This window comes from Filicampus tigris, chromosome 18 (genome assembly GCF_054856515.1).
Source record: "Filicampus tigris isolate MCC_2025a chromosome 18, RoL_Ftig_1.0, whole genome shotgun sequence".
Taxonomy (NCBI): Eukaryota; Metazoa; Chordata; class Actinopteri; order Syngnathiformes; family Syngnathidae; genus Filicampus; species Filicampus tigris.
This window is the reverse complement of record NC_141234.1, coordinates 12,285,354-12,312,360: the sequence shown is the minus strand read 5'-3', so window position 1 is coordinate 12,312,360 and position 27,007 is coordinate 12,285,354. Positions and strand designations below refer to the sequence as shown.

Below are 27,007 nucleotides of genomic sequence, written 5' to 3'. Positions count from 1 at the left end.
TTGAAAAAAAAAAATGACAACCAATTCTTCAGCTCCTTGACACCAATGTGCCACAAGATGGCACCAGAGTGATACTTGCATTGCTCAGAAGCAGCGAATAAGTGAGTTTTTCAGTGGGTAGCCACAACAAAATCTGCTCATTCCCGAATGACAAATTGTGACTGTGAGGGTGCAATATTTGGGGAAAAAGGCAGGCACCCAAAACAACATAATTATGTGACTTTTAAATCGCATTATCATAAAAGTTCAATTCTTGTTAAGACCGGGGAATTATTTGAAAATGTGATGTCTTCTGACATGAGATTTGTCAACATCACTTTCAAATAATCAACCAACTTCTCAAATATCATTTAATGGACACGGTTATAATAGTTTTGGATTTTTTCATAAAAGTTGTTTTTTATTCTGTTTTGACTTTTTTCTTTTTAAATTCATTCTTTTTTGGTGTAGATTTTAGAGCAACTTTGTTAGTTTCACCCCCGTTTTTAGTTTTTGTTAGTATTAGTTTTTTTTTGTTTTTTTTAATATGGAGTGTTTGTCTAGTGGCAGATTAAGAAAAAGTCACTAAGTATTGTGTAATAAAGTAAACTACACTTCTCAAAAGACAGTTGGACCTTTCTTCTATTTTTTTTATAAACGTAAGACAGTTTTAGTCGTTTTTTTTTTTTTTAAGCATTTTCGTTTTTGTTTTATTTTTTCAATTTTAGTTTGAGGTATTTTGTTAGTTTTCGTTAACTATACTGTACTTGTTCATGGGTGAACTGTCAATCCCACCAAATCAATTTGACAAAAAATAAAACATCTTAATTCCATTCAAATGTCTTTTTCACAGATTTTCACGTCATTTTCCTCACCCCTTTGCAACTACAAGCCCCTTTTCCAATGTAGCGTTCCATCGCTCTTCTGCATCCAATTTCTTTTGAGGGCTAGCTTTTATTGTGAAGGGGCGCCTTAGTTTAAACTGGCTTGTTGGGAGCGCGGCTGCAAAGCCAGACTTCAGAGCGGCTCCCTGCCGAACGTCAGCCTCCTCGGGATGAGAACAACTCGGTGTCGCGCATTGCGGAGGAGATGCAGGCGCCAACTCCGCGTCCTCTCCTATCTTTGCCGTGAACGCGCGTGGGGGGAAGCCAATCGGATTTTACGCCTTCCTTGCGAGACGATCCGCGTTCTTGATGACCAGGGTCGTCTGTGTCCTCAAACTATGAGCAAGCTGCAGCGGGAATCTGGGAATACAGGCAAGTTTGCAGAAGTGGACTGTTGAATGTGACTCCCTCCTTGCGTGGATTGGGCTGCATGATGAGGCTCCATGCGGCAGCTGGCTTTTTCTTTATGATAATGTTTAATTGATGTCAGTATGTGGTGACGACTGCAGCAGCGCAACATTGGCTCGACCGGTAAAGATGCTGCATATTAGTTTGGAAAATCGGCAAATCGTGATTTTGCGCTATTTTAAGACACAAGTTGTATTCTCCAAACCTTCACATATCAACTGTGAATGCTTTGCGTTTTCCCCACCTCGAATCTTCAACTGGTGGCTCGGCAGGAGAGATCTGGCCAATAGCCCAGCTTCCTGTTTTCTTGCAGAAAACAGCAGATGAGCAGTATGAATCAGTGATTTTTTTTTTTCATAGGTGGGGGGAAAAATGGTACTCATCATACTGTTTGATATGCATTCAAAAGAAGCCCAAATCTCACACATAAAAAAAAAACGTTTTATTTTGATACGCTGAAAATGAAATGCAGATGCAACACGTCTGCATCACAATTCTCAGGTTTTCGTTCGAATCTCTGCGCAGGCCTTCTTGTGTGAAGTTTGCATGGTTGTGTGGATCATCAGGTGTGCTGTAGGAAATCATCCAATTCCACTTATTTGCCCCCCCCCGCACCCCCCCAAAAAATATTTTTTAAATGTCGGTATAGCCAGGAAGTAAATGTCAATGACTGACAATGTCAGTAAGCATGTTGATAAGATTTAAATTCATGTGCATTATTAGTGTGCTGCTAAAATGCACACATTTATTTGCTACTTCAATGTTGCTGTTATGATGTCGAACAGAACATTATATATAGTCAACTTCCATCCGCCCCTCCGTTTTCTATAGTCTAAATCGCATCATCCCACCCTTGACTGGTCATCAGTCAATCGAAGGGCATATGTGACAAACAAGCATTCACACTCACACTTATGGGCATTTTCAAGTTTTTAATTAACACTGACGTGTGTTTTTGGCACAAGGTAGAACATGCTAACTTGAAAGAGGAGGCTAAGCCCAAAAAAAAAAAAAAAAAAAAAAAAAAAAAAAAAATCAAACCTGGACCAAACCGCGCCACCACCATGCTGCCCTGGTCTACTTCTAATCGGCCTACTTACAAAACAATACTTCCTTAAAGCTCCATTAGAATTTAAATGGTCAGTCTGTTCAAGCATCATAAAAACGTTTATGGACTTGTACAGACAATGTTTTAAGGTAATGGCCTTTAATTGAACATTCTTAACGCTCAAACAAGCGTTAACCAATGCAATTTTCAACAGCCGTATTTTGAATCGATTTGAAAATTGTAGTACTTTTAACGGCAATGTGTGTCTAGGGTTGTAATCACACTTGTGCTCAAGCCAAGGCCAGGCTGCAAGAAATGCAAAGCGGTTCGGAGTCAATTGTCTATGGGCCTAATGACCTTTACCTTTCGCCCAATCATCTGTCGGTGTGAATTACGACTTTACCTTACCACTTCTTAAAATGGAAGTCAACCCAAACATATTTTTTTCAAGAATATGTTCCCGGCAGGCCCACTAGTTGAAACACGGCATTCTGATTAATTTTGCGTTTGTGGAATATGAGTTAAGCAGCAAAATGCACTCGTTTTTAGCCATCTCTGGGGGCGGCCATTTTGTCTTCTGTCGACTGAAAATGACATCACAGCTGCTCACAACGACCAATCACGGCTGACCTGTTTTCTGAGTCTGAGCCGTGATTGGTCGTTGTGAGCAGTTGTAATCTCATTTTCAGTCCACAGAAGTGACAAAATGGCCGCCCCCAAAGATGGCTAAAAATGAGTGGATTAACACTTATTCCACAAACGCAATATTTATCAGAATGCCCCGTTTCAACTAGTGGGCTTGCATAGAACATATTCTTGAAAAAAAAAATGTTTGCATTGACTTCCGCTTTAAGACTTCCTAACTACATTTTCAACAGACTGGATTTTTTTTTTTCATTTTCATTGCCAAAATTAGTGAATATATACCAGGTCCCTTGCAATCACCCCCAACAGAATGCATGTGTTTCTCCTATTTGGCGCGTACCAATTTGAAGTTCCAAGCTTCCCACAGAGAGGGAACATTTGGAACAGTTCAAGGAGTTGCGCAATAATGATTTTCATTGTTGATTACTATCAAACTAGTGTGGTGAAGGTCCGCAGGATAATGGGTGACTTAAGTACGTTAAGTGGCTTGAATTAGTTTGGAATTCCTCTGTTCCAGTTCTGCGTTGCGACTTTCAAAACGCAATGAAGCCTGAATCGAAAAAAAAAAATTGATTGCATTCATTAATCACGCAATGTAGCTCCCCTTAAGTAAACCAAATGAAGAATTGACTATCCGATGTCTGTGTCCAAGTTTTGTTGTCAGCTCTGTGCAGGTTGCAAATCATTACTAAATTATATTACATAAAATGGTCCTTCCAGGAACACAATGTGGTCTGATTTGTTAATCTTTAGAAATAATCTTGCCAATAGTAAATAATAGAAAAAAACCCACTGGAGGATTGAGCTATTGCTCTCACTATCCATTATTAACCCTAAAGCCATTTTAAAGAAACACATACCTTTTTTTTATGGTCTTGTAAGTGTCAAGCCACCGTTAATCACTATTACCAGAAAAAAACTGAACTCAGTAAAACACTTGGCGCTAACTTGACCTGGTACTGTACTTTTGTTAACCGTTTTTTAATATGCATTCCATTCATCACAATTACGAGGAAGGAAATGAAACAAACTTGTTCTTGTAAGAATGTAAACATTGATCCCTCAAGGGTCTCACATGCCTAGAAACTTCTCTACTATACAAATCCAAATTTGGCTTGTACTGCCTTGGCAGGGGTCTTTGCTCCACTGAATCTTACTTTTTGTGAGAACTGACTAGATCCTGACAAGTTTGACTCATAATCCAAGGTGCTTGTGGAAGTCCAAGGTCATACAAGACGTGCTTGTCATATATATACAGTATATATATATCCATCCATCCATTATCGATACCGCTTATCCTCACGAGGGTCGCGGGGCGTGCTGGAGCCTATCCCAGCCGTCCTTGGGCAGTAGGCGGGGGACACCCTGAATTGGTTGCCAGCCAATCGCAGGGCACACAGAGACAAACAAACAACCACACTCACAATCACACCTAGGGGCAATTTAGAGAGTCCAATCAACTTACCATGCATGTTTTTGGAATGTGGGCGGAAACCGGAGTACCCGGAGAAAATCCACGCAGGCACGGGGAGAACATGCAAACTCCACACAGGGAGGCCGGGATCGAACCCACGACCTCTGAGGCGGATGTGCTAACCAGTCGACCAGTGATCATTTCTCAGGGGTGACACACCATTGTCTACTGCAGCTTTTTAGTTCTTATGAGATACCATCAGTCATTTGCTAGGTACTGTTCCCAATTCAATTCAAAAATACAATTAAATAAAACATTCAAATTGATCTTGCTATGCCATTTTATTTTGCACAGGCCCGACTTAAGACAAAGCCAATTAACTTTTTGAACAACATTTGTCAGGATGAAATTGATGACTCGTAATTGACGCGGGGTGCTGTGTTGCATGTTTTTTTTTTTTTAGTGATGGAACTGATTAGTGGTCCCTTTCTCTTTTGCTTATGTGAAAGACTTGACCGGAGATTTTGTACAAGGCACGCTAAATGTCCTTCGAAAGGTCTGTCATAGAGCAAAGCATCAGAATAATTGAATTTGAATTATAGGACAGATTGCTGCCTCCATGAGTCAAGATTTGAATGTCTCATTTGCGATTCTCACTGTGAACAGTTGAGCACGGTTCCCTTGCAGACTACGTGACAAATTCAAAACAAAATAAATCCCCGTGAAAAATTAATGATTGAACTGCAGCAGCAAGCGACTGCAAACCTGCCGCTTCCTTCCATCCATTGTATTCTTTTTATGAAGTGTTCAGCATGATAGCACTCTTGGTCATGAGGTCTGCCTCGCAGCAAGGGGGTAGGTACTATGTTCCGTGTGGGCTTTTCATATTCTAGAGACTCTGTACTTAAGTAAAAAAAAAACAACAACAACTGTTTTTGTATAAAATAGATGACACATCATCGCGGTAGGAAAGTTTGAAAATTGACAGTATGTGCAAAGCAATGAGCATTAACAAACTGTAACTAGCTAGCAAGCTAACACACAGTATAGGTCACGACACTGAATGAGTCTTAGCGTCTGGGCTCTGATTCACACTGTTGTTTAGCACAAATGGAAAACAAGCGAGCCATTAGCAGTTTCACACATGATGCTTTTTACTTTATGACCCTTAGTATTTAAAATGTTCCTAACTTTAGATCTGAAATAGCTGCGGCTGGTAATGATAATGACCACATTATTCCTTAATGTTTACGTTACCTCTTGATTTTGTTGGAACCGTATCAAGGTGTAACAGGTTTATGCAACCTTTTTTCTGTGGGGAGGGGGGGCCACTGATCGTCTACGCAGGGTATAACTGAGCTGTATGTTTTCGTTTGCTCTTGCATTAGCACATATCTGATATGTCTGTTTTTTTTTCCAACATTTAAAAAATTGCTGATTTCGATCTGAAGATATCCTGTTCCATGCAGTTTTCTTCTCTTTGCGTTGCCAAGATAACATATCTGAACAGTGGTACTTAAGAGGGAAAAAAAAGGCGGCAGGGATATGCTCCAGCCGTCACCCTAAATCCACCCTTATACATGGTTTTAAATAAATGTAGAATGCTGTATTAACCAGAGGTGGGCATTCCGTCACTGATGGACGCCCGTTTTGCTGACAATCGACGAATGACGGGACACCTTTTAAAAATGATGGATTGACAAATGGCGGAAGTGGGTTTTCATCCGTTAATGTTGTCACTAACCGCGTCCGGCAGTGACGGTCCGTTATTCTGTCACTGGCGGACGGCCGTCTTCCTGACGTTTTTTTTGTAGGACCGACTGACGGACCAATGGACCTCTGATGGACTAACTGGTGGACTTAAAGCGGTTTACTTTTTTTCAAGAATATGTTCCCAGCAGGCCCGCTAGTTGAAACACGGCATTCTGATTATTTTGCTTTTGTGGAATATGAATTAAACAGCTAAATGTACTCGTTTTTAACCGTCTATGGGGGCGACCATTTTGTCTTCTGTCGACTGAAAATGACATCACAACTGCTCACAACGACCAATCACGGCTGACCTGTTTTCTGAGTCTGAGCCGTGATTGGTCGTTGTGAGCAGTTGTGATGTCATTTTCGGTTGACATAAGACAAAATGGCCGCCCCCAGAGATGGCTAAAAACGAGTGGATTAACTCTTAATTCACAAACGCAATATTTATCAGAATGCCCTGTTTCAACTAGTGGGCCTGCTGGGAACATATTCTTGAAAAAAATATGCTTGGGTTGACTTCCACTTTAACCGACTGACTGCTGGACTGATAATTACAATTCAGTTCGTCATGAAAAATGATGGACTGACAAATGATTGACCAGCAAAAATGTGTAAAATGCCCCCCTCTGGTATTTTTTTATTGCTGTTATCCTAAATGGTGATTTGTTTTCTGCTTCCGAAGGGCTCTGACTGGGTATCACCTGGAGCGAAGCTCTGGAGTGACCCACACCATGAAGACCCAAAACACCGGAGGCATTACATCATCGTCACCCTCCCGCCAGCGAAGGCCTCGCTTTACCTTACGGGGGCGAAAGAAAAAGGACGGCGTGATCCAAGGCAAGCTTCGCCTGCGTTCTTTTGCCGGAGCCTTCCTGGTGCTCGGGGTCATCGTGGTCATGGTGGGCACCGCTCTGGCTGTGGCAGGATACCGAATGTCACGTTTGTCCATTCTGGGAGCCGCCGAGCGCAATCATGTTTCCGAACCGCGAGGGAATTGGAGTCTGGGAGCTAAGGGCTTCCTGTCATCAGTCAGCATGACCCACTGCGAGCGGATGAAGCTGCTGGGTCCAGTCATCATGGGGGTGGGACTCTTCATCCTCATCTGCGCCAACACGGTCTTGTATGAGAACCGCGACAGAGAGACTCAGATGCTCCTGGCTCAGATGCGCAGTGTAATCTGCTCGGTGTCTGCCGCCGTGCCCTCGGCGGACCTTCGAGAAATGGCGGTAGCCAACTCCATGTCCAAACATCACTGGGTGAGCAGTTTGCCAGCTGCCCAACTCAACAGCTTCTGCCGGCAACAGCTGGCAAGCTCCGAACCCCTCCTGCAGACGAGACCTGCCAACAAGCAGCGGGACATGGCGGAAAGCGTCTACCAGCAAGCGGTCCTGCAGACAGAAGCTCTCCATCATCAAGAGTCAGTGCCCGCGGATTTGACCAATTCCTCCTCCTGTAACTCCAGCCAGGTGGACGTCAACACGCAGTTTGAAAGCCATCTGAACTTCAACACCCAACCCAAGACCCCGCTTGTCAAGCTCAATAACTGCCTGATGTCTGCCAGCTCCATGTCCACCCTGGGGGTGGACGACGTGGACATTCCGGACGCTCAGCCTCGACGCTGCCATAGTATGAGCTACAGGACTAAACCTTACATAGCTCAAACTGCTTTGTCCATGGACGAAGTACTTCACAGAGAGGAGGGTCACACTCTTCAACCGGTTACGGGAAGAGAACCTCTTTCACGAGTTAGCGTTAACATTCCCGGACAGGTTGTGGATGCCTCGGAAGAGCACACTCACCAAAGTTGGCCTCGGATCGACCTGGGCATAGGGAGACGCTACCTGAAGCTGGAGAACAAAGAGGACTCTGTGGACAAACTGCTGGACCAGTTAGAGCAGCAATGTTCTCAGTGGGATAAGAGTTTTGGTTCAGGACCTTTCCAGTGAGGAATACCTTAGGATACTTACAGATACCGAAACATTTTTTTTTCCCACTATCAAACCTTTTGGATCTCCGGGGTTTCTCACTAGAGTGTCTGTTGATGCGTGGATGGATTTCTAATTAAAGGAGAACAAGAAATAGACCCGGTAGCTGCTGTCATTGACGGGCTAAGCAATTTTTTTCAAGTTGCAAAGCTCATAAAAGCGAGCGCAGCAAGACTGAAGGTTGTTTTCACTGTGCAGTCCTATTTTGAACCAAACTACCTGTTCTCCCGGACCCGCGATTTGTCACAACTCATGCAACTATGTATGTACAGAAATCAGACACGCCACGTTGTCAGTCGAGATCCCGTTCTACAAATTCATTGCATGTCAGTTTTGTACTGTAGAGTAAGTTACAACTTAATACCGGTACTTGTGCCGAGAAGTGTCTATCTTGGTTCTATGTGCAAGACGTTATATGCAATTAAGGAGTGATCCCAATTTAATACAACTTTGGTCTTAATTGGCATTCATGTACGGTACTTATTCCATTAAACAAATATCAGACCAAAACACAAAGTCCCTCCGTGAGCCCAAAAAAAAAGGCATTCCCATTTTAACAAAGACAGTTAAAACAATATATTAATTAATAGAACTCTCAACGCAATGATAAAAGACGTCTGTTTCCAAATAAGTATTTTGAAGGACGATTTCAGTATTCCCGTTGTGTCTCGTACTTTTCATTTTTACATCCAGTGATTTAAATTCAAAATGGATAACAATGACGTTATTTCATCGGCGAATTTCAATCCGCTAAAAGGATTTGTGATTCAGTGCAATGTCATTACTACTAAAGCTAGGTTCCCACCAAGCAGTCCACTTCAGTTCGGTTCACCACGGACAGATTTGAGTGGGTAAATCCCGATCAGGTCTACGTTTCCATCGTGCGCTGTGGCGATAGCATGACACGAGCAAAAGGGAAAAATCGTTGACATGATACAGTGATAGGTTCTGACGTTACAGTAAGTCCCTCTCCATTGCGAGGGTGAAGTTCCACACCACCTTTGCAAAAAGTGAAATCTATGATACAGAAATACCCTTCACAATGGAAACATTACAAAAAACTGAACCATAGTGTTCTGTTTGGTGGTAAGACTTGTAGGGTAAGAGACCAAAGTTGTAATAAAGTCAAATCCCACTTTAGCAGTTACACCAATGTTTGTCTGTTGGTTGCTAACGCAGAATTAGCTTGTTGTCAAGTGAAATCTATGATACAGAAAGACCCTTAACAATGGAAACATTACAAAAAACTGAACCATAGTGGTCTGCCTGGTGGTAAGACTTGTAGGTAAGAGACCAAAGTTGTAATAAAGTCAAATCCCCCTTTAGCAGTTACACCAATGTTTGTCTGTTGGTTGCTAACGCAGAATTAGCTTGTCGTGAAAGCAATGAGATTGTTTCCCTCCGGTCTCATGCTGACTGTCTCCCGGTATTTATGAGGAGGGTCCTCCCGCTCTTAAACACACACACACACACACGTAAATATGCACACACATACCCCTTTCTGATTTAATAGACCAAGTGGATTGTGCAGACGGGGCAAAACAGCTACGGCCAGATTTAGTGAGGTCATCACTGCTATGGAGGAAGGAGAGTATGAATCATTGTCCATGTAACCCCCCCAACTCCCTCTCTACCTTAAATCCATATGCAGAGGTGACCTCTCCGTGTTTTTTTTTTTCTCTGTGTGTGATGATGCCTGTTGTGTGTTCTAAATGTATACTAAGCAATATTAGCGGTCTGACAGAACAATCAACGGCTTTGTCTTGCCCTTTGTCAAACCACTGCATTAAAAACCATTGCCACGCCTGTGTTTGCAAATATAAGGCTGAGCAAAAACTGTGCGCTATTATCTCTTTTATTCGAGCGGTAAATTCAGTGGCACCTGGTAGTTGATGTATGCAGTATGTAATCAACTCTTGAGGCTAGCTATTGACAAGCCCATTCCTCACTCTAAAGGAGCCCTTGGGTTTTGTCCCGTTTTCTCAAGCAGCAAATATCCATCTGGGATCGGGATGAGTGAGCCACAAGCACACTTTATCATTCGCTGAATTTCAATGGCAGAAGTTCATGTTTTTTTTTTTCCCCTTTCCCTGCTCGCTGTCCAACGCAAAAAAGGTGTTCTGAGCAAAGTGTGGCAGGGGGGAATTCCCTGGCTGCAATTATCCTCAGCAGAGCTTCCAAATTTTTTGCCTTCTTATTGGGTTTTATGGTTCTATCTGGGCAGGATTGCATTCCCTTGTGATCTCGTTTCATTTAATTGGTCGTTTAGAAGACGGCTCCCGGGTTTCTAACAGCTCATAAAGCCAGCGGGCAGGACCGACTGCCCTGCGGAGCCCAAGCCTACGACACTTTAAGATTAGCAAGGCGCTAGTTGGGCACCGGATTTTTAGAGGCTAATAATGTATCTGGGTCAGCAGCATTAGGTCTGGTTCCATTTGTTGAATTGCTCTGCCGATCTCTGTCACTTTATTAACTCATGCGGTGGCAGACATTTTCAGGCCCTCTTTTACACGAATGTTTGAAAAATATTGAAACAAATCTAAATACATTCCTGGGATTGAATGGCTGGACTGTGAAAAGACCAAAAAATATATCCTTGGCAGTGAATGGGTTAATGGACAAAATGTGTAAAGCTAATCCCATTGTGAAACATTTTACATCATTTGATACAACACAGCAAGATATGATCAGTGATGCCAGTATACTCCAAAATGGGCACGATCTGCAGGAGGGCTGCTCAATCATGAAAAAAATATCAATCACGATTATTTTGGTAGTAATTGAAATCACGATTATTCAAATGATCATTTATTTATTCTGGAACAAAACAAGAACATGCTTAAAGGGAAGTCAACGCAAACACATTTTTTTCAAGAATATGTTCTATGCAAGCCCACTAGTTGAAACAGGGCATTCTGATAAATATTGCGCTTGTGGAATAAGTGTTAATCCACTCATTTTTAGCCATCTCTGGTGGCGGCCATTTTGCCTTCTGTCGACCGAAAATGACATCACAACTGCTCACAACAACCGATCACGGCTGACCTGTTTTCCGAATCTGAGCTGCGATTGGTCGTTGTGAGCAGTTGTGATGTCATTGTAACGAAAATGGTCAGATTGGGTGAACACAGGGGCTTGACCTCCGAGCCACCTCCGTCAGACCTGGAATACACATATTTGGCCCTTTTGAAGTGCCAGGGCCTTTGGAGTGACCTGCCGAAGCCAAAGGAAGACCAACGCATGGTCTTTCCAACCACGTCCGATGGCATGGACATGCTATCTCAACAGGAGGTCGGAACTGGAGCCAAAACCAGCATAAAGACACCGGACCCCCTGTGTCTTGATTCAATCAAGCCGCTGGCCGAGACATCACACCCACAGGACGCAACACATTGGTAGAGCACGTGCCACCCTTAGTGGAGAGTGTGAAGATGGACTGACCCGTGCCTGCAACTGAAAACTTATTAAAATGACGTTTTAATTTGCGTCCAATGTATTTGTGTTGATCTGCCTCCACAGGACATATGAAATGAGAACAACACCCAATGCATGATGTTTGAATTATATTGCAGTTGTAGTTGTGTTCGATTTCCGACCACTTGTGCAAGAAAAAAACAAAAAAAACACAACAACTATTATGCGTTTCATCATCCCGGAATGTGACCGACCTGTTGTTCAGTGATGAAGAAAAAAAACCCCACAACAACAGGTATTTTAACTTCTCTGCTCACGTAAGCCAAGCTCAAAAAATTGTTATTTCACAAATTTGGGGGGAAATCGCTCAACGTGACCCTGACATCGGGGCGGGGTCGGGGCACAGCCAGCTTCATTTAACATGCGCATGTCCCTTATAAAAGGCCATGCAAAAATTCTTTCTCTCTTTATCCTGAAAAAAAAGACTCTCCCTCTCCTGAAAAGAATCTCTCTTTTTTTGGAAACTCTTCTCAAGACTCTGGCAAAACGCTTCCAAACTCACTCTCTTGAGAACCTCTTGTGAACCTTCTACACTTTTTTTAGAGTGGCTTTCCTAACTCTTCTCTGTCACCGTGCACCCTCTGATCCGTCCTGGGTCAGAACATTTGCTGTCTTTTTTTTTTTTTTGTTACTTTTGAGTCGCCTGTCGACCAACCACGGCACACGTGGGGACCTTCAAAATTTTGTTTGGTCCGATCCGAGGGTTCTAACCTCCACCGAGCCAGGACAGCGCGGCCGCATCCTCAAAAAGGTGCGCCCCTTCCCTCAAAACGGGAATCGTCCGGCAAAAAGCGCCTGAAGCGGGTCCGAACCACGCCGCGTGCTGAGCCGCAGATCCCGTGGCCGTTGCGATCAATTTTCCTTGGTTGAAGTTTTTCCATTTTTGGACTCGACTTTTCTTCTCCTTCTGGCTCCCCTGTGACGTCACTCTCCGCGGCAACACTTCTTCCCTTTTCCTCGTTGGGCGACGATAACCCACACTCGTAAGTGCAGCTTGCAATCTCCTACGGGCCATACGATTGGTGCATAATTAATTTGGGAATCAAGTAGAGCTTGGTATAAGTCAGCTGATTTTAGCCTGGTACGCTAGCTCACTGCTCATTACCCGCGCACGCACGCACAACACGCACACACCCACGCACACACACTCACATCGTCCGGTCCCCATGCCATTTTCCTCACAAAGCTTTGATATTCGTTTTCTTCATTTATTTAGACTTGCCTTAGCATAGGATTTCTTTATTGTGTTTCTATTTCTGTTTCCGAACATTGTAGTGTGTTTCGTTTGGATTTCACTAGCTGTAGAAAATAAATCATTGTCATTTACAGAAATTTAGTGTGAATTGTGTGTGTTTGAGTCAAAGTTTCAATCACTGATCTGGTAAATCGGATTTACAGATTTTTTAATGTAGCGCCTTCATATATTAAGACTGAATTACGAGGACTCTTTCGTCCGTTTTGTCCAAAGAATCAAACCAAAACGGGTGTGGTGCCCCCTAGCGGTGATAAAGAGTTAGTGCAGGCATTAACCCAATCGCCGCCAATTTATTAAATCAATATTTAATACTAAACATAAGCTACATCATTTTCGGTCGACAGAAGACAAAATGGCCGCCCCCGGAGACGGCTAAAAACGAGTGCATTTTGCAGCTTAATTTATATTCCACAAACGCAAAATTAATCAGAATGCCGTGTTTCAGCTTGTGGGCCTGCTGGGAACATATTCTTGAAAAAAGTATCTTTGGGTTGACTTCCCCTTTAAACATTTATTTCTTTGAAACACTATAATTATAAAATAATAATAATAATAATAATGATAATTATTATTATTATTATTATTATGACTGACTGTCACCTTTATGTGTCAGCAGCCGTGTGATTTACTGCTGAGCTGTCTATGGTTGTTCTAATAACTGTAAAAGTAAAATAGAAATGTGTCACCCAAACTCTGGGCTAAAGCCGATATAATATTTTGCGAATTGTGCGAGGATATGCATAATGGTGTTCTCCCCTCAGGCTTCATTCCTGGGTTCTGTGAGGACACCCATGTCTCGACCAATTTGTTGTGACCACACTGACATGTCCTTGCACGGAACCAACTGTCCATGCACGGTGAGGCATTCCCAGCGCTTCCTCTAATCACCAATTTACTACACACGCATGGGAACATTTCCAAATGTAATTTAGCCCTCATTCTGCAGTGTATAGTGTTACTACACACTATATACTATATACTAATACTTTCATTTGTCCCTGCAGTTTTCTCATCTCAACTAGTGGATTATTTCTTTCCACATTATCTTCAATTCAGTCGTCAACAGCCAGTATTCCCTTGTGTTGGATGTGGCTGATATTTTAGCCTCCGGCAGAGACAAGCTAAGCCGGGAGATGACTGAGCTCTTCAACAGTCACGCACATTGAACGACATCATGTCTGTCCTTGTTTCCACATTGTCTGGCTTTAACGCTTTGGCTCTTTCCCCACGGATGAGGCTAAATGTAAATGCGGAAATCTTGCAGATTATTTCGGAAGCTTGAGAACGCAGGAGCAGATTGCGTGCGTCAGTAAATTAACAGATTGATCTTTTATTGTCTCGCCAAATCTGTCAGGTTTGGTTCTGCAAAGGGTTGATCATTTGCTGGTGAATTTCAGTACATTTTCAATTGAATTAAAAAAATACAGAAATAATAATTTGTTGATAATGATAATAATCTATTTTGTAAAGTATTTATAGGTGCCTTCAAAGCGGCCATGTTCAGCTCAGAGTATGTGCAACAAATCTCACAGCAATAAAATAATAGCATTAACAAGAAAAAAAAAAGAAATAAACTAGCGTTGTCAAAGTTAAAGCGTTGACTATGGCGATTAATTTACATTTTATAACGCATTAAAAAAAATTAACTCAGTTAACTCAGTTTCAGACCTCTGCTCACTTTGCAGCCAAACTTAGAGGAGAATCCCTGTCGCAAAGAAGGACTTCTAGTTTTACTTTAAAAAATTGCTCGGCGGCTCATTGGAGAATTCCAAAGTACTTTGCAAAGCCAAATTCAAATACCATATTAGTTATACGTCTTTGGTGTATCGTTCAACAGTTGTATTATACAGGAAAAGAATCATATTCAAGGATCAAAGAATCAGAACAGTCTTTGAATCAAAATATACTTTAACTTTTTTTCCATATGAATTCCACGATTTTACTCAAGTAAATATTGGTTCCAAGCATCATAAAAAATTGTAGTTGAAAAATACGATTATTCGCGATCGATCATGGAAAATGTTGTGATTAATTAGTTAAAAAATGTTAATCGCTTAACAGCACTAGAATAAACATCAATGACCGAAAGGAGTGAATAATTCATTGTGCCGATTGGACATAAAAAGTATGATATTTATCTTCTCTCCATCAATGAATAAAATGATTAATAAAATTGACCAAACTTTAGGTTTTGACTAAACTTTAGTACCGTTTTGCTTTTAATTGCCACAGATTATATATAGTTTTGTGCTATTTATGTTCATGTCATCAATCATGTGAGCTTGTTTTGGTTTTATGAGATCAACTTTTAAGATGAGGATCCATTTGTTGCAGTTTTATACAACTGGAAGGTAGGACACCTTGGGGTGAACACGCTTGAGGAATCCCATAATCAGACAGAGGGATCCTGCTACACTCCAATAAGCAGCAAAACTTGGATGGAATTTGTAACCTTACATGACATGTGTTATGTTTCACACAAAAGTTACAAAACTCAATTTAGCTCGACAAGCAGTGCAGTCTCTTGCTGATTAGCAGTCGCAAGAAAGGTTGCCATCTCTAGCTTTTTTTCCACCCCGCCACCATCCACCAGGAGACTCTCTCATGGAGAGTGATTTCTGGCTACTGGTTTTGTGAAATCCTGAGCGAACTTTCGCCGGCCCTTTAATCTTTAATGCTCACAATATCATAACCATCACAAGACTGAATATTTTCACTTGAACTATTTAATAGATGCCAGAAAAGATCGAGACACGGTCGTGGAGCACTTTTCTGCCAGATGCGGAAGAAGGTCTAATCTGTCCCAAATTGGTTCCTACTTTTGTGCCTGTCTTGGCCGCCCCCACACAGGAGGGCGACTCTGCCTAGCCCATGTGACCACGTGTGACTCCACGGACTTAATTTGATTTAACTGGTAAGTGTGTAAAGGTGAATATAGAAGGGAAGATGCAGAGCCAGTAGCAAGGTCACAGCAACACAACGGCCTAGCTTAAGTCAACACAACGGCCTATCTTAAGTCACCCATCAACTTACAGTATTTGCCAAAGAGGGCTAAACTAACATGAAAGTTTATGAATTGCGCTACAATTCTTTGTTCATAGAGCCGCTGAAGCATGGGCAGAAAGTCTAGCGTTTTTTTTCTTCTGCCAAGCTGTTCGTGCCATCTCATTAGGGCGCATGAGTGAGGAAATTGGCTCACAACTCTCCATGCCGCATCAATAGCCTTCACCACATCAGGTAAGACGGAACCAGACTTTATTGCCAGCTGCAAAGTATCTTTTAGAAACTTTTCACAGACTACCTCCATGGCTAATTTCATTTTGCTCCAAAATACCACTCCTTGATTATATCAGACAATCGGCAACATTTACAGCTGTGAACCTTTCTGACGACATAGTTCCATAGCGTGTCGTGAGACGGGACATCGTAGCTAGGCTAAAAAAAAAAAAAAAAATTAGGCATCTCCATGTACTGTACAGCTCAAGGTCGACTATCTTTGACAATAAAATTCTTTTCTGACAGTAGGGCGTTTGCTGAAATTGCTAAATGAGGGCTAACATGAGGATTAAGGCTACCGGTACTAGCTAGCGTTACCGTTTGTCAAGGACGGCTCTGCTGAGTTAAATGGGGGCTGAGAAAATTATTTCTAAATATATTTAGGAATAAGAAATAAAATGCTAGAAGGCTCTACTGGGGCTACGCAGATTTATGACGGTGCTGTAGCATTTATCTGAGTGTGTGTACCGGGCTTTAGTACTAGCATCAATGCTATGATAACGAATACTTGTATGCGTGTGTGCTCAATTTAGTTGTATTTTGCCTTAAAAATAAACATTTAAAGCCACCCAGGTTGTAATCAGCTTTTAATAGTGAGTATCTAATATCTAAATTACTATAGCATGGCTAACTTGTCACGAGTGTTGTTTTCGTCAACGATGATGATGACGAAAATATTTCATTCACGCCCCCTTTTTTCATGACGATAACAGAACGATGACGAGCTAAACGTGGCTCTTTGATGACGAAAACATGACGTGACGTACATGAATTTTTGGTGACGAGACGAGACAGCATGAAATTGTTAGCGCGTGGTCCGTCAGAGATTCAAAATTTATGACATCCCTTCCTATTGTACGTGTAATCTGTCTTTCAAAAATTTGCAAAGCTGGTGCAACCTATCCTGGTTTGGGCACGCCCGCCGCCGGGAAAGCACGCGGGGCGCACGCCGTCGCACACACCGTTGCACACACCGGCACAAGAAAACACCAACAGGTCTGCGGTCATTGGTCTCGGCTCACGCACACTGACACGCTTTCCTTTGACGGCAACAGTGACAGCAAATGGGCTTGGTGGTCGGAAACGAAAGAAAGATATATGGACATACTTTCTGTACAACCCAACAGAAAGAACAACACGGTGCATTGTAGACAGCGGTAACGGTGAATGTGGCCAAAAACAACACTGCTTGTCACCAAACGCATGCTTACCAGTATTTCTTTGTGTTTACAACCACATGTTGACTAAAGTGAATTACACCTCACGACAGAAGGTGAGGCCCAGGAGTGAAAATCATGCTGTTTAGAACAAACACTAAACTTTTAGAAGGTCAAATCCATGGGGGTGTGAACCAAAAAGTCTGGAGGCAGGCAGGTAGCAACAACACTTGGTTTTAGCAACACCTTGGCAGTGATCCAAGTTTGTTTCCGTTTACCTTGAAAAAATAGTTTTAAAAATGTGAGGGGATTCTCCTGAATGATCAATCATGGCTTCTAAATACTGACATTCATTTTGTTCAAATATTCATAATTACAAATATCTAGGGCAAACTAAGGGATGTGTCGTACAGTAACTCCTGATGGGTTAACTGCCTGAGAGCGAGAGATGAAGACCTGCCCTGTACACATATACATTTGGTTCTGTCTATACCAAGTGGATCTGTTCATTTTTAGGGTGCAGCCTGTGTGTGTGTGTGTGTGTGTGTCAGTGGTCAGTGCAGTGTGAAACTTCTGTGAGGAGCTTCACAGATTCCCTGACTTTTTCGCTCTCATCTCAGGGCTGCAGTCATGTATTAGCGCCGAAGCTTCCAAGACAGAAAGGAGGGAGTGTGGGGAGTAAGAAACAGTGGGGGTGGGGTGGGGGGTGGGGGGGTGGAGCGTGGGTTCATTTTCTCTGCTATTCAAACAGAATAACGAAGTTGGAGCTCTCTCTAGTTTAACCTTCAAGTCATGAATCTCCGTGCTGTGCAGTTTCTTGCATATGGCTATAAATTTTGGATGGACAACATAGTGAGCTTGAAAGGAATCCATTTTTCCTCGCATCCATCACCTTCCGCATTAGCACATGCTAATTCTTGATAACTACACGCTTGTGTAAGCCGATAGAAGTTTGTTTCATTCACTTTAAAGGGCACTCAAATCGATGTAAAGAGATCCACACCTCACAGTAAACAAAGTTAGGGATATTTAAAACACTATTTTTCAACCTGCTGGCACGCTAAACGTTTTGCTAAGGCTGTCACACAGTGAAGATGCGTACGAGAGGTGCTAAGACCTGTCGTCTTAAATACGGAACCAAGTCAACCAAAACATATTTTTTTCAAGAATATGTTCCCAGCAGGCCCACGGGTTGAAACACGGCATTCTGATTAATTTTGCTTAATTAATTTTGATTAATTATAAGTTAAGCAGCAAAATCCACCCATTTTTAGCCATCTCAGGGGGCGGCCATTTTGTCACTTCTGTTGACTGAAAATGACATCTCAACTGCTAAGGGCTCAGGTAACCACCAATCAGGGCTTGGCTTCAGAAAACAGGTCAGTCGTGATTGGTCGTTACCTAAACCCTGAGCAGTTGTGATATCATTTTCAGTCGACAGAAGACAAAATGGCCGCCCCCAGAGATGGCTAAAAACGAGTGGATTCATTCTTATTCCACAAACAAGATTTATCAGAATCAAATTTCCTTTTTCAAAAATATGTTCTATGCAGCCTCACTAGTCGAAACAGCATTCTGATTGATATAGCCATCTCTGGGGGCAGCCATTTTGTCTTCTGTCGACTGAAAATGACATCACAACTGCTCACAACGACCAATCAGGGCTGACCTGTTTTCTGAATCTGAGCCGTGATTGGTCGTTGTGAGCAGTTGTGATGTCATTTTCAGTCGACAGAAGACAAAATGGCCGCCCCGGGAGGTGGCTAAAAACGAGTGGATTAACTCTTATTCCACAAACACAATATTTATCAGAATGCCGTGTTTCAACTAGTGGGCTTGCATAGAACACATTCTTGAAAAAAAAATGTTTGCGTTGACTTGCTCTTTAATTTTTTCCTCTTTTGGTTTGTATTCACAGTACTGTACTTTTTGCAAGTGAACTATAGGCACATTCCCTAAATCAGAACGCTGCGTACCGACATACAAAAACAAATAAAAAGTAATTAAATCCAACTCACGATTACGAAAAATTGTAATTAGTGACAGCTGTGCGCTTGTTTCTCGTCAACAAGCTAGACTTACCATAATCTTTTTGTCTTTTAAACAAAGCTTCCGAAAGCTCGGTTTTAATGCTGTGTGGCACCGTGTTGAAAATGGAACTGCTGCTCGCATTTGTTGGTGAGCATCGTAAAAAAACATCGAAAAAAAAAAAAAAGCCTGTTGGCGCCGATGTTCTCCCCCAATAAATATCAAGGCTAAAATGCTGCAATGGCCGCCTCATTGTGCTTCTTTCAATGAAATATTTCTTGTTTAGGCTCTCAAGGCGGCCACACGCCTGCTCTAGATTATTGAAATCAATGAGCTTGTTAACTTTAATAAGCACCAGTCACGCATGGGATTGATGTTATGTGTTCTTTCATATGAGGTACAGTATATAACCATCATAAATACACATTGAAAACAGGATCATTTGCTAAAGTGTCACAGTGTAAAACCTCTGCATGTGGCAAAAATGCGACTAAAAATGAAACTGCTGATTTGGAAGTATCTGAGATCACGTTCCCTTTATTGGTCAATGAAAGGGCAACGATTTACAGCTTAGAGTCAAGTTACTTCAGCGGTTATTTATCACTGCGTGATTTTGCTAGCGCACCCGCAAAGGGTATAATCCCTCTCAATGCGATCCAAGCGAGGCCATCATATTCTTACCGGGCATTTGCAACACAACTGACAACGCAATGTGACACATGAGTGGACGTATTATCTCCGCGCACTAGATTCAGCCATGCCTACGCAGTCATCTCTATGTGTGACTGCACTCTCTCGGAGTTCAGTGCCAGATCGGCTTGCTATCACTAGTTTGCAGTCATGCGGTGCAAAATGACATAAAGCCACAAATCGGGGTGTCCTAATCCACTCGCAGTGTTGAGCTGTGCTCTCTGTGGGTAAAATGTTACAAGAAGGTCAAAAGGCTGAACAACTAGTGTGTAAAATACAGCACGGCCGTTTGTATGATCTCATTTGAAATGCGCTAGACTGAGGAAGGCGGCTCGTATTTTTAGCCCCCACGAGAGTAGATTACGATGTAACAACAAGCCTTTAAGACTATCTCAAGTCCTCTTGTCTGTGTCTCCTCCACTTTATTGTGAGCCATCTATGTATAGCCTTAGATAAGGCACAAAAAAAAAAAAAAAAAAAAAATACAACCGAGTGTCTCTGTTTGCCCACTTAATTCCTCCTCTTCAGTCAAAGTCTGTGTTTGGACTTATTTAGTATTTTGGACATTTGTTTTTTTTTTTTAGGAAGGTTTGGGGAACACAAATACTTTTGGACATCTTGCACTCATGACCTCCTTGTACTCGGGCCCTCCATCACCCCAAAGACGCTCAACCCTGACATCGTACCGTCCATCCATCCGTTCATCTTCACCGGGATTGGTTGCCCGTCAATCGCAGGATACATATGGACAAATAACTAGAGCGCCAACCCGCCCTCATTTGTGTTGACAGTAACAAATAACTTCCGAAAAGAATCGATTGGTAACTTATTCCTTGTACTTGTCTGAAATAAAGACATGTCACAGTCCAACAAATGAAAAATCCAATTTGATCAAAAAGGTAAACGGGATACAATATCCTAAACTGCAATCATGCGCACAAGTTATGCATGGCGTCGGCCGTGAACAGGTTAAAAATCGTGAAATATTTTGTATTGTATGTAAATGCGATGTGCCAGAATAAAGTAGTATGATATAAGATTTGATTCCAGTCCGATAATTATGCGCTTATTACGTTCTTCCACGCTCAAATTGATTCACAATTCGAATCACCACCAATTCATGCACAACTCTACAAATAATCATTCATATCTACAAATAATTTTCGATTCTGTTTTGGGGATTTGAGAGGAAGCTAGAGTACAAGGAAAAAACCCAAACCTGTGTCAGGCTTGTATCTGAAATAATCTCGACATCGATTTGACATGTGGTGCAAAATAAACATTCAACACGATGATTTAAGGAGTGATTATAGAGTTCACCACAGTTTTATTTTTTGTGCACCAAAAAATGGCCACACATTAATATGATCATGTTCAAATTATGTTTGTTTGTAATTAAATTTACAATGATAAAATAGATGGCGTTAGGTTATGTTTTTTTCCTTATTTGTTTGATGTCCTTATAAACACAATTAATTTCATTTATGCCAACTGCATTAATAGAATCTTATTTTGCGAAACATATTGGTAGAGTGATATGATGATGCCTGATGAAATTCATCGTTTTTGGTACTCTCTTTAGTCACCATTACATAAAGTATTGTTATTGACTAATGACTCTGCTGACCCTGGTAGACTTCAAATGCCGATACTTTTAATAATTCTCGTACGGGTTAAAAGTGATCCTTTACTAGGGATGTTACGAATCGCGATTAATCGAAAATTTATTTAAAATCGACTTAAACTGCTTAAAACATGCATCGATGTAAAAAAAAAAATAATAAAAATAGCGATATCAAAATGTCAACAAAATGTCATTCAACAGTAAAAATTACTATGCTGGTTCATTTAAAATGTTTTGGTTAAAGTTACAAAAAGTGACTGTTTATAACTAGGACAGAATGCAGATGTTAAAATTAAAACACATTGGTTTTAAAATATGTCATTCATTTAAAAAAAAAAAAAGATTTGAAAAAAGTCAAACCGGAGCTTGAGTGAATCATTACATCCCTATCCTTTCTCAAGGTACGACTTATTTCCGATCCTCTCGCCAATTCTATACCCATCCAATTAAAAAGCAAGACCTAAAAAAAACAAAAAAAACCCCGTTCTTTCCTCATGTGCCTGCTAGAACATAAAAAAAAATAAAATGAAGACTACTGACATTCTGGCTAAACTTTGGAGTTAGTTCTCCTAGCGTGAAGCATATCAGAATCAATCCGGGGAGCATTGTTTCACATGTAATTGAGCCCGGCGTTGCTGTTGCGGCCCTTCGACCTGATGAAAGTAATTGAATGACTTTGCAATGCTGCGAGCAGTTTTCCTGCGGGGCCTGGATCAGACGAAGGCTCTGCTTTGGTTATTGTTCTCTCTTCCCTCGCTATCATTCCAACGTCTCTGTGCGCGGATACAGTGAGGCGGTGCGGCCCTTGCATTATTCATGCCACGACTTAAAGGGGAAGTCAAGCCAAACATGTTTTTTTTTTTCAAGAATATGTTCTCTGCAGGCCCACTGGTTGAAACAAGGCAATATGATGACTATGATATACGAGTTAAGCTGCAAAATCTACCTGTTTTAGCCCTCTCGGGGGGGGGCGGCCATTTTGTCGCTTCTGTCGACTGAAAACGAGCCCCAAGGGCAAACCTATTGAGCGCCTCGACTTTTGGCTTTGCGACAGTGAGCCACTTACGATATATTAACGCCGGCAGAGCTGGCAGAGTCGGTTTGATGAGACATGTTGGTATTGCCTCTGTCAGAAATGAAACGGCAGCCATAATCCCAGCGCCAAAGCAACTTGGGGCTAATGGTCTTCATTAGGGGGCGACTGGCGTCCGCGCTAAGCGGCGTGCGATGCCGCGCAGCTCGTCTCCTCTGCGGCCGCGATGAGTCAGAGAAGATCACAGGCGCTGTTGTCTCACGCTAGCTTATTGCCGTCAATGCGAAATTCCCACTTCGCACTTGCAGGAAAAATAAATAAAAAATGATAACCCCAGAGAGACAGCATGAGAGCGTGTCATGTTTCACCTTTACAGTACAAGGACGACAGGAATGGAGGGAGCTTTGCAAAAACTATTGGGAAGACAACATTCAAATAAAAGTCTACAATCTCTTTCATCATTTTGGACTTTTGACATTGTTTGTATATCGGCTATTATTTTCAAGCTTCGGAACCAAATATCTACACTGTCTGACACAATTGGAGGATGCGCAGTGAGAAACAGCATGGTCGTTATTGATCAAGTAGTTCTACTTCATCCGCCTTAAAGTGGAAGTCAACCCCCCAATTTTTTTTCTTACGATAATATGGCTGGCGTCGGGCCAAAACTTTGTACCTCCAAAATGATCCGTTTTCAGGAGACCCCAAAACTGGCAAGTTTGTTCAACCATTAGCATTTCATTGTGAAAGAAAGAAAGTATTTTTCAAGATGTATTTATTTTATTATTATATAATATAATAATAATATAATTATTAATAATGATTAAAATAATAATTAATAATTATATAATAACAATATAAAAATATATATAATATTTTCAACACTTTAGATTCAAGGTCAAAATGTGTGAAAAAAACACCCACATGTGGACTGACCGAAAGTATCGATTTTTGAAAAAAGAGGAAATTCACCAAAACGGGACTTATAAGGTTTTGTTCCGATGCCAGCGATATGTTCTATGCGCCTCCACTAGTCCAAATATGGCATTCGGATTAATATTGCATTTATGGAATATCCCAAAATCTAAATCCAAAGTCCACAGTTTTTTAGCCATCTCGGGGGGGGCGGCCATTTTGTCACGTCTGTCGACTGAAAATGACATCACAGTCGTCATTGTCGTGATGTCATTTTCAGTCGACAGAAGTGACAAAATGGCCGCCCCCTGAAATGGACGAAAATGGGTGGATTTTACTACTTAACTCATATTCCACAAACACACTACCAATCAGAATGCTGTGTTTAGACTAGTGGGGCTGAATAGAACAATATTATTATGAAGAAAAATCTGGGGGTTGACTTCCCCTGTAATGAAAAAAAAATCAATTAATAAATCTACTGTACTTACACGAGGTGTCTTTATATAAAGGTGCATATTTAAAATTGTTCAGCTTTTGTCAATGTCCACACTACAGAGTGATTTTCTAACGCCACCATTTATATGCCAGAATGTCATTTTAACCAATGTAAATTCTGTCAAGGTAAATCACTAACTGCTGAATATTCAAGTCGCATGCAGTGCAATTCTGTTCTCTATTTGCATCGGCCTGACTTTTGGTGGTTCCCGTTCGTGATTGCAAGCGAATTGGATCTGTGCTGCTGTGTGACCGAATGTCCCTCGAAAAAAAAACGCGCCGGCGGGCTGAGAAGTGAAAAGAAACATTGCGGGATTTCAATCCGACCGCTCTCATTCATGTTGCATAGCGACCAATCAAATATGTATAAGATGCAGGACCACACATTAGAGTGACTTTTATATGAAACATTACTTTATATGCGGCCTTGACAATTTTCAACTATGTCACTTGAAGTGTTCCCTCGTGGTTTGGTTGCTATATTTGTATTTATGGTTGGTGACCATTTTGAGGAGTAGCAGCATGTCTATGCTATGTTCCTACTTTCAGTGGTAAATATGTAAATGTATATTTTCTTTTGAAATTTGCATTTAGAGCTTGTTGACATATAGCGTTACATAGAAATGCTGTTCGAGAAACATTCGCCTGTAATGTGTTGTCTGTTGAATCTGTCAACTCATTCACTGCCATTGACGGATTTATTTGTCTTTTCACAGTCCAGCCATTAAATTCCGGGAAATGTATTTATCAGTTTGTCAGTTTTTTTTTTTTTCCAAACAGAGTAAAAGAGGGTCTGAAAAAGTCTGGCAGAGAATAAAATAATGTTGCCTTGATCTGGCATCATCTGTTTATGTTTACGCTTGTTTGTTACATTGCCTTGCGTTTGTTTGGACTTGTATTCATTTAGTACTTTTGATTCCATGTACCTTTTTTTTGCCTTTTTCTTCATTTTAGGAAAACACCTACATTTGGTTTTTGAGTTCATCCTGCCTTGCCTCCCTGCATTTGCCTCCAACACGCAAGCTGTGACGATTTAGCTAACAATTCAGTATTCAAACACCATGTAACAAATTGTTGACGTAATGGACTTCTTTCAACAGCCGTGCAATGCTTGTGCAATCCCATTGGACACTTTGGCCAACATCCAAGCAGTGGTTTGCTGTACACATAACGGTCCCCACTTTGAGCCCCTCTTGTAGTCGTAGAGGCAAATGCTAACTTGTATCGATTTTGTGGTGTCTGAATAAATGAGGTATTTAAATATTTATTCATGTTTTTGACGTGTGTATTATTTTGGCTGACTTTACTTTTAAGCACTTGACTCTTATGCGTTGAGTTGTTTGGACTTGAGAAGTGATTGATTGTTAAACATGAGCTCTTTTTAAGACACTTTGAATAGCATTTCTTTCAAATATATTACAGACAAATGGATTGTGGATAGAGCATGTCTTGCATCCAGAGACTAAACGTACTACACGGTTTCGACTGAGAGTAAGAATAACACCGATAAACACAGAGCAAAATGTGGTTATATCCTGACACTTTTTTTTTTTTTTTCTGTAAACTAATTATCCATTAACACTCATTTTAACTCATACGCTGCCAGGCATTTTCAGAGCCTCTTTTATCCTAATGTTTGAAAAAATTTGAAAAAAAAATATAAATAAATGGCTGGACTGTGAAAAGACAAATAAATCCGTCAACGGCAGCGAATGAGTTCATCGGCTTTGTGCAATTCTATGTCGGCGTCTGAAAATGCAGTTGACATAATTTCAACTTCTCTATGAAAATACAAGACAAAAGGAGATGGATGGCTCTTTTTTTAAAGCTTGCATATTAAGTGTTCTTCAGCAGTGTACAGTCGATAGTGAGCCGACTGTAAAAAATCGTGCAGTGCCCCGTGGCCGATTCCAAACTGCGGTTATGTTTTGGGTCGCTTCTCAGTGAACGAAGCGGTCCACCCTAAAGGCGTACAAGCGAAGTGATTGCAGGTTTCGGTCTTCTCAGTTCTGCCTGTTTTCACTAAGAGACAGTGAGACAGCATGCAGATGGACGGATAAGGTTCATTTGTCACTTTTCCAATCCAGTCACTGCTTGTGTCATATGGGAGACAGATCATCATGGAAATGCTGACTCTCGCTAAGATGTTGCCGTCCTCATCTTGATCGCAAACACCAAGACAAATATTTAGATCTAACTTTAGTTTTCGGTGTATTGTTAGTTTATTACCGCTCGTAAAGGGAAAACCATGTCCGATTCTGGCATCTGGATCTGGAAGTTTCTTTTCATGACGCTGGTCATTGCCAGAGTGCAACGCGAGACTGGCAGAGACACGAACGGAATGTTCTACGCGATGAGAGGACATAAAATAGATGATGTGGGATGATTCTGTTATTGTCATCTCCTCCGCTTTTTCTGTTTATTGTAGAAACCAAACAGTAATAGTCGTAAAAGTGTTTATTCTTCTTGTAGCCTATTTTAGCAATGAGCAGCTCCCTTTGGTAATGACTGTGATACAATGACTATACAGACAAGCATGCGTGGTAAACAAATCTTTTTCTTACAACTATTGTTGTACTCCAAATACCATAACATATACAACCGGAGCCAAGGATTAAATATTTGTCATATTCGCTTGCAAGGGAGAAATATGCAAATATTTACACAAAAAACGGTCTGACATACTTACGGAAGTCTGTCCACGAGGACCCGCAGTAATTCCCACAGATTTGTCTTTGTAGATGCCGTATGCCTCTCTAAATATTGATCAACTCCTGAAAAACCCTGTTCCGCTGTGTCAGTACTCTTTCTTCACCGAACTGACAAAGCTCTGTTTTCAGGAGGAGTTGATGACTTGGCGGACGAGAAACGATTTCACAAGAATCAAGCAGGTTCTATTGACTGACATTGGCTAAAACCTCTGATGACCCGGCCGTTTC

General features: G+C 41.4%; 1 protein-coding gene across 1 annotated transcript; it reads left to right on the top strand.

Annotated features, from left to right (window-relative positions):
* The first annotated feature begins 974 nt into the window (after positions 1-974).
* Positions 975-11,110, top strand: tmem200b (transmembrane protein 200B). Its single transcript, XM_086015224.1, has 2 exons — positions 975-1,235; positions 6,816-11,110. Exon 2 carries the CDS (start codon positions 6,865-6,867, stop codon positions 8,077-8,079), a length of 1,215 nt encoding a protein of 404 aa, XP_085871350.1. The 5' UTR covers positions 975-1,235; positions 6,816-6,864; the 3' UTR covers positions 8,080-11,110.
* Positions 11,111-27,007: the final 15,897 nt, after the last annotated feature.

Bases quoted from the DNA above. Each gene is read 5' to 3' on its own strand.
- tmem200b (XM_086015224.1), top strand. From the start codon at position 6,865: ATGAAGACCCAAAACACCGGAGGCATTACATCATCGTCACCCTCCCGC.